This window comes from Cynoglossus semilaevis, chromosome 5, assembly GCF_000523025.1.
Source record: "Cynoglossus semilaevis isolate Cse_v1.0 chromosome 5, Cse_v1.0, whole genome shotgun sequence".
Lineage (NCBI taxonomy): Eukaryota > Metazoa > Chordata > Actinopteri > Pleuronectiformes > Cynoglossidae > Cynoglossus > Cynoglossus semilaevis.
In genome coordinates, this window is record NC_024311.1 from 17,470,906 (window position 1) to 17,478,612 (window position 7,707).

A 7,707-nucleotide genomic window follows, 5' to 3' on the forward strand; every position below is an offset into this window, starting at 1 on the left:
GGTGGAGTTGTGCTGGGATCCGGGGAGCTAACGGTTTCAGGTACCGCGGTGTTACTGTTCCTCCGCGTCGTCACTGTCGCGCCGTTAAAACTCTTTATCCGAGCCGAGGTGCTCCTCCGAGGCGTAGTGATGCGTTTTCGGGCCGGATTAGCTTCTGTCGACGCCTCACCTGAACTGGGAGAAACCTTGGAGCCGCGACTAGATGTGGTGCTGATGCTGGCTGCCGGCGACGCCAAAGTTGACACACCAGGCGCAGTCAGTGTTGTGACGGATGCTCCATGTGATTGAGCTCCGCTACCCGCTGCGTTGACAGAAGGAGCCGAAGTGGTGGAGGGCTCTCCAAAAGACGGGGTACAGCCAAGAGATGGTGGGGTGGTGGATTTATCCGGACAAACCTCTTTACACTTGATCTCCTGGCGCATCTCGGGTTTATTTCCACGTCCTTGTTGTTGTTCTAGTGTTGTGGTGCCCACTGGAGCTGGTAGCGTTTTTCCTAATAGATGGTTAGCAGGGGCCACAGAGCCAGCGCCTCCGTTTTCGTCCGTTTTACCAGCTTGGTTGCTCTGGCCAGCAAGCTGTGATTCCAAAGAGCCCACCAAGTCGCTCACAGCTTTTTCATCCACCTCTGAAAAGAACATATCTTCCAGGGGGTCGGAGGCGCCCGCCATCTCTGATCCAAGAGCTGTCTTATTTTATTATTTTGTTTTACAGTGCGCCTGCGTGTTACTAGGCATTGTGGGAATGGCTGTGACGTCATTAAAACAGAAGGAGTGGATTTCCCGTTGAGTTTTTGGTTCACGGTTTTACGTTTTTAATGACAAACATACTGTGACACCACTTGCACAAGGTACTTTCGTGCGTTATAGTGCATATTGGTAGCACTGTATTGTATGTAGCATCGTTAATCAAATAAACGTTCTATATTTAATCTTTTTATTTACATGTGGTCAAAACCATGAATTTGCCTTTCACAAGAATGCTAGAAAAATCTAATATTTTTGTGTTATTACTGCGTTAGGTGCTGCCACTACTTTGTTACCATCAAGAACTATTGGAACACCCTATTTTTGCTTAATGATGCCAAACATCTACTGTTTGTAGCTTAAGATGCGCAGTCGATGATAAACCTCCTGTCTTTCTTTTCCGATTTCAAAATTCTATTCTCAGCAGCTGGGGAAGTACGTCTCGTGTATTATCGCGATGACACAGCAGATGTACTTTGGCTCGCTTTAGTTTATTTTATTGTATAAGCGCCTGGTTTTTGGCTGTAAAACAGCAAACATTTGATTCATAAAAAATAATTTACTCTGTTTCTTTTATTAGTGTCAAAATTCGTTAGAAGAAAACTTTTAAAGAAAGAGTACCAGCCTTTTTCCCGGCATCCTTAGCGGCAGATGAAGGAAAATGAAAACGGCCATGTCGCGGTAGAAATTCGTGTAGAGGTTTCAACGAGTTGGTCTGAGCTGTGGTGAAACTCATTTTTATTTCACGAAGACTTACCACTTTATATCACATATTACCAATTCGGTAGTTCTTTGGACAGAAGGAATATTAAGCGAAAGTAAGTGCGTCGTTTTATCCAGGCACAAAGATGAGCGGAGGAGGGACACCGTATATTGGCAGCAAAATTAGCCTAATCTCCAAGGCCAAGATTCGCTATGAAGGAATTCTATACACCATTGATACGGAAAACTCGACTGTGGCTCTTGCTAAAGGTAAGTTACAATAACCAAAACGTGAATGAGAGACATTCGACTGGGTTAACACACATCACTGTGTAAAACAACGACGAAAACCTAAATTCGTAGCGCCATCGTTAGCATTGCCAGTTAGCATTTAGCCAACCAGCTAAGTGTTACCGTAGTTAATACTTCGTGTCCTTTGTTTACGTACTACAAGACGGACTACCGTCAAATGCCTATTTTTGAAGAACATTGGCTGAAATACCAAAAGAACACAATAGCTTAGCAGTATCTCATGTATTTCAATAAGTTAAATTATATTTTGTAAAAGTTGCATTGTGACTTTATAATGCACGTATAACTGACCCACATGTTGAAGTGCTCAACATATCCCACACGAGAATAGGAACTCATCTCAGTCAGCGGAAAAGGCAAAAGATGTTCTTCTCTAAGTGCAATCGTCCCCCAAACAAAGTTGTCAAAATCCAATTCTGCGTATTGTCCTACAGTACGCTCCTTTGGATGTTCTTCTTTAAGTGCAATCGTCCCCCAAACTTTTAACTTGTCAAAATCCAATTCTGCGTATTGTCCTACAGTACGCTCCTTTGGCACTGAAGATCGACCAACTGACAGGCCTATTCCTCCTCGGGATGAAGTGTTCGAGTACATCATCTTTCGAGGAAGTGATATTCAAGACCTTACGGTTTGTGAGCCGCCAAAAACTGCAAGCAGCCTTCCACAGGACCCTGCCATAGTTCAAGTAAGTTGATTCAATCTTTTGACCACTAATAGTCAAATGGAACGTTGTACTTTTGTGTCATTTAAAATGTCAGTAAAATCATTCTTCAACACAACCTAATAAAAAAAAATCTTAACAACTGGGGGATACAACATTGCATTTTTGCAAGGAAACAGTTGTTTGTGGTTTTGAAATGGTCTTTTTTTAAGTTCCATATCTTATTTCTAAGATTTTAAACACCAAAGACTTCTACTCTGTGTAGCTGATGCTAACAACAGCCAGGTCATTTCCAGATAATAAAAGGTCTTCTTTTATTACTGATAAATACTGTAGATCTGACACTGAGGATTCTGTGTACAACATACCTGAGTATGACAGTCCAAAATCTGTTTAACCCTCTGCTGCGTCATCATCACTGCTGATACAATTTAGTCAATTATCAGAAATAAGTTGCCAGTAATGCAATTAGTTACACCTGTACAACCGAACGATTCAGATTTTCTGCTAAAAAATCAACTCAACTGTTGTTTCATTTGTTTTGTAGCCACACAGTTTAATACTTGAAATGTTGTGTATATACTTTAGTCATCGGTCAGCTCCACCAGTTCTGCATCTGCTGGGCCCTACGCTCCCTTCAGTCGAGCACCTGTCGCACCTTACAGCCAGTTTGGAGGGACGGCACTTGCAGCACAGCAGTATGAGTCTGCTGCTGCAGGAGGTTAGAAGTTTTTTTTTGTGGCATAAATGTGTGAAAAGTAGTAGGTTTTTTTTGTGGCATAAATGTGTGGAAAGTAGTTTAATTATGCATGTTTACACTGAGGAACAGTATTCAACATTAATTTTCTCTGCCTGCTGATTAAACAACAAATCCAAAAATAGTTTAAAGTAGATTCTAAATCCTGCTTCTCATTTTACTGCATCTGCAGTGTGTACCAGTACTCAGGTGGAGTCTTTGGCAAAAATTCCTGCCCTGGAGCAGCCGGTGCAGAGTCTGCCCTCTGCTGTTTCAGCTGCTCCTGCTCCTGTAAGGCAAAGGAGCCCACCAGGGATGACTGCCCCGGCCAGACCCACCACTGGCCAAAAGCCCCCAGAGCCTCTGCAGCGGCAAAATGGTAAGAAATGTCTCAAGCACAACTAAGGAGTGTGAAGCCAGTCTTGTCTGGAGTATCATAAACCATAGTGGTGTCAAATGAATGTCACCGGAGCACAAGAAGTGAAAAAAACAAGTGCTATTAAGTTTCACATACACTGTTTTTCCTGGAAAGCAGGAGATGGTGGTTTTATTGATATATAGTCTAACACAACATCAGTTTCATCTTGAAGACTTTGTAGTAAATACAAATTTCTCTCCTATTGTTATGAAATGACCTTCTATTAATGAGTAGAATAGAAAACCGTCTGTGGGCTGTCAGCAACCATTCACATTCGAGTCCCAACAGAAAATTTTCCAAAGAATCTGAGACCCAGTCCGTACTGAATAATTCCTGATAAACGGCTCTTTGTCCACTTTGTTCTCTGTTAAGCTCCTGAGGTGCAGAAAGTCTTGCAGCCTGACGGTGAACATGCTGCCGTCGAAAACCGGGATCCAAACAAGCGTCAAGCCGGTGAGCAATGTAATGGTTACCTTTCATTTTCTTCTTTGCATGCATTACGTTTGTTAGATTTATTTAAAATATTATTTATCGGTTACTATTTTTTTACTCGCAGTGGCGTTTGCTGACTTTTGACCTATTTGTTTTCCCAGTCGGATCTCAGCCAAACCGCCGTGGCCGTGGAAAAGGAAACCGCAGCAGAGGCAGAGTGAACGTGCGCAGGGACGGCCCTATGAAGTTTGACGAAGACTTTGATTTCGAGTCGGCTAATGCCCAGTTTCACAAAGACGACATTGACAAGGAGTTTCAAAACAAGCTCAAAATAAAGGGTATGTTGTTGTCTCTTGTATTTAGTTTGTTACACCTGATCAATGTTTACTCTGTGCCATTATTAATGGGTTTGTGTTCTGATAAAAACAAACTGTCAGATGATAAAGCACTGAATGGAGAAGAAACTGCTGACTCAGACCATCCAGTCACAGAGGGAACCACTGAGGAGGAGGAGCCGGCGATAAACTCATGTTACTATGACAAGTCCAAGTCCTTCTTTGACAACCTGTCCTGTGATGATCCAAGGTACCAAGGGTTACAGACTGACAGTAACGCAGCACAGATGTTTGTACAGTAGGCATTATTCTTTGGAATATATTTAGAAGTTACAGCTTTATTAAATTAAGACACTGAAAGTCTTTTGTGTTTTATCTTTTTCAGTAAAGCAGGGGAAAGAGGATTTTCAAGGTAGGTCCTTCTTCTCAGTTGTATTTAAGTACAATGGAAAGAGGATTTTCAAGGTAGGTCCTTTTTCTCAGTTATGTATTTATTTACAAAAAGAGTAAACAGTACTACGTTTCCTTTCAACATTGAATTGGATTCTTTGAAAAGTATTACAATTGTATGTTTAAGTAGAGCTGCTGTTAACACCTCTGCACTTAATAATGTTGATAAAACAGAACAGAATCTTGAGACAGAAATATTAATCGTAGCCTCCTGTCAGAAACCTCCTGGTTTTAAACCTGCGTAAATAATGTCTGACTCATCTTTACGTTGAAGAATATTTAAAGTATTTTCTTCCTAACGCTGTGGAATCTGGGTTTCAGGGACCGGAGGCCAACCTGGGCTGAAGAGCGGCGAATGAACGCCGAGACCTTCGGCCTCCCCCTCAGACACAACCGGGGCAGAGGGGGCTTCCGGGGCCGAGGCTTCATGGGTCCTCGAGGAGGTCGGGGACGACCCGTGAGCAGAGGTTCCTTCGGGCCGCCCCGAGGGGCCCCACCTGGGTTCAGAGGCGGGTTCAGAGGTGGCAGAGGAGGCCGGGAATTTGATTTTGAGTACAGGGTATGTGTTAACGAAAAAAATAACATCAACTGTTTCTACATTCCTTCGATTTCCCCCACTCCTGAGTTTTGTGAATTTGGACTGTTAAACTAAATTGAGTGTGTTTTTCTAACTGTGTGTTTTGTTTCTTTTAGAAGGACAACAAAGTGGCTGCATAGTAACAGCAGCGGTGACTGCACAAAGAACTATTGCCACTTAGTATGAAAATATTCCAGCTCAAGAAATTTCCTTTTGGTTCTACATTAAACAGACGTAACGAAGACATCCCCTCAGACCCAAACACCAGTGTTGGAGTGACTGACATCAGGGTGAAACTACAGCAGTTAATTTCAGTCAAATGGACGGGGTGTCTGAACGACACTTCTTTTTGAGTCACACTGTTTGTTTTTTGTATTTTTTTTTACTTTTTCTTTTTCGTTTTGACTTACTTTCTTGACAACTGCCCTTTTGACGAAAGTCATATGCAGAAAACCCCACTGATACTGTGAGCAGACCACAGATCATGTGATCATTAGCTTTAAATGCGTTTCACCTAGTTTTCTGTTTAATCTTACAGCACCGGTATAGATTGCCTGTGGCGTCTCGTGTTTCCTCTGTTCACACTTCAGGTGGCAGCCACTCGTTCTCTGCGTTTTATACACTTTATCAGTAGATTTTTTTTTTTTTTTTTTGCATTGTCAGTAAAAACATTGAGGTCAAAGTCGGCTTAGAAAGAAAAATCTGGAATCTGTCATGATTGATTTAGTGCGCTTCAGTAACTCATCGCCCGTCAGACTCTTAGTTTTTAGAACACGCGCATCGTTTGTAGAATGATTAGCCTGTGCTTTGAGCCACTGAACCTCCAGTGTCGGAAGATTTTTTTTTGGTCTCTTTTCTGTTATCGTTTTGCAGCCAGTTCTCTGCAGACTTTGTTACAAAAGACATCGTAATAGGAAAACTGTCAGGAGTCAGTCGTTTGACGTATGGAGTTGGACAGCAATAGCTTTAGACGTTTCTCTTTAGTTTATTGTCTTTTGAGCAGGTCTGTTTACAGGATGTGACTAAATGAAAAAGGAGCATTCCCCATGACTTACGACTAAGAGAGAAGCCTCAGTTGTTATCAGTACTTTTTGTAGTTTATTAGATAAGAAAGGCCTTGAGTTAATTTGGTCACATTTATAAAGAACCTGGTCGACGTGTGATCTTGATTTTTGCCAAATAGAACATTTGAGGAGAAACGGAGATTAACCGTAATTTACAAAAAAAATAATAAAAAAAATAATGAACTCATCACGTTTTCTCAGTTTGTATTTCCTCAGTCTTCTCAAAGCGTCTACGTTGGGACATAATGAGCCAGCCGTCAATGACACACCTCAGTTACTACGGACATCTTTGTCTTACAGTTGTATCTCTTCCACTGTTGTCACTGCAGCTTTGTTTACGAAGAGTGTGAAATCTAGTCAACAGGTTTAAGTGATGCGTTGACCAGAGGTGGCAGCGTGTCCGATGTTCCTCTCTGGCCTCTTTTGTTGCATTGGTATCTATTGAGTTGTTACCATTTTTTCCCCCCTCTACGTCCGTGGACAAAGGGACAAAGAAGACAAAGGCATTTTTTGGCATTTGGGATTTCTTTTCTTGCTCTTTTCGGCTGTGAATTTAAAGTTGATTAGGGAGTGCCTTCACAGTGGTCACTTTTAACAGCTCTCCCTTTAACTGCCAGGACAGCTTTTGACTTGTGTATTGCTAGCACTGTAAGCTAAAAGTAGATTTGTTTTTCTTTCCTTTAGCTATGGTTGTATAAAACGAGGCAGCCCGACCAACTGTGTGCTGCTTCAGTGAAATTTTGACTGCTGATCACTGCATGAATAGCCATGAGAACCATCACTTTGTACGGGACTTTGGCAATAACCAGCAAGATCGAATCTGAGACAAAAAGATTATACTGAGCAATTCACAACTGACTTGTTTTCATATGTTTGTTACTCCTTCCACTCACTGGAATTGTAAACCAGGAATTGTTGTCTTGAAAATATCAGCAAAGTTGAGTTTTTACAATGAATAAAGAATTGTACAATATCACATCTCTCTTCTTTTTTTGTCTCCAGTTTTACTTGTCTGCAGATGTGTGCAGCATTTCTCTGAGAGTTTATTCTGTAATAATTATAATTACCTGTCATCATAGTAGGCAATAGTGAAATGTAAAGAAAGGCCTTCTCTAATAAAATACATTTCATTTAGTTTAAATTTGTTATTAAGCAAAAACTTGTCATGTAACCCACATAAAAAAAACATACTTTAATTTTTTTTAAAAAGCAAATGAAATATGTAAATTAAATATAATTCTATCTATTAAGGCCTTCTCTAATAAAATACATTTCAT

General features: G+C 41.1%; 2 protein-coding genes across 8 annotated transcripts in view; one reads left to right on the top strand and one right to left on the bottom strand.

Annotated features, from left to right (window-relative positions):
• Positions 1-1,191, bottom strand: part of LOC103379346 (transcription initiation factor TFIID subunit 4) — a 68,781-nt gene extending 67,590 nt beyond the window's left edge. The window contains exon 1 of the mRNA XM_025055808.1: positions 3-1,191. Within this exon, the coding sequence (XP_024911576.1) occupies positions 3-668 (666 nt within the window). The 5' untranslated portion in view covers positions 669-1,191. The remainder of the gene's footprint in view (positions 1-2) is intronic.
• A 197-nt stretch (positions 1,192-1,388) lies between these two features.
• lsm14ab (LSM14A mRNA processing body assembly factor b) lies at positions 1,389-7,403 on the top strand. 7 transcript variants are annotated; one of them, XM_025055804.1, is made up of 10 exons: positions 1,389-1,715; positions 2,279-2,442; positions 3,007-3,139; positions 3,348-3,533; positions 3,945-4,034; positions 4,166-4,342; positions 4,442-4,637; positions 4,725-4,751; positions 5,111-5,385; positions 5,442-7,403. In XM_025055804.1, exons 1-10 carry the CDS (start codon positions 1,592-1,594, stop codon positions 5,444-5,446), a joined length of 1,377 nt encoding a protein of 458 aa, XP_024911572.1. In that variant the 5' UTR covers positions 1,389-1,591; the 3' UTR covers positions 5,447-7,403. The 7 variants fall into 7 exon arrangements, with proteins under 7 accessions (XP_024911572.1, XP_008309089.1, XP_024911574.1 ...); XM_008310867.3 differs by having other exon boundaries at positions 5,111-5,348; positions 5,486-7,403; XM_025055806.1 differs by having other exon boundaries at positions 4,442-4,628.
• Positions 7,404-7,707: the final 304 nt, after the last annotated feature.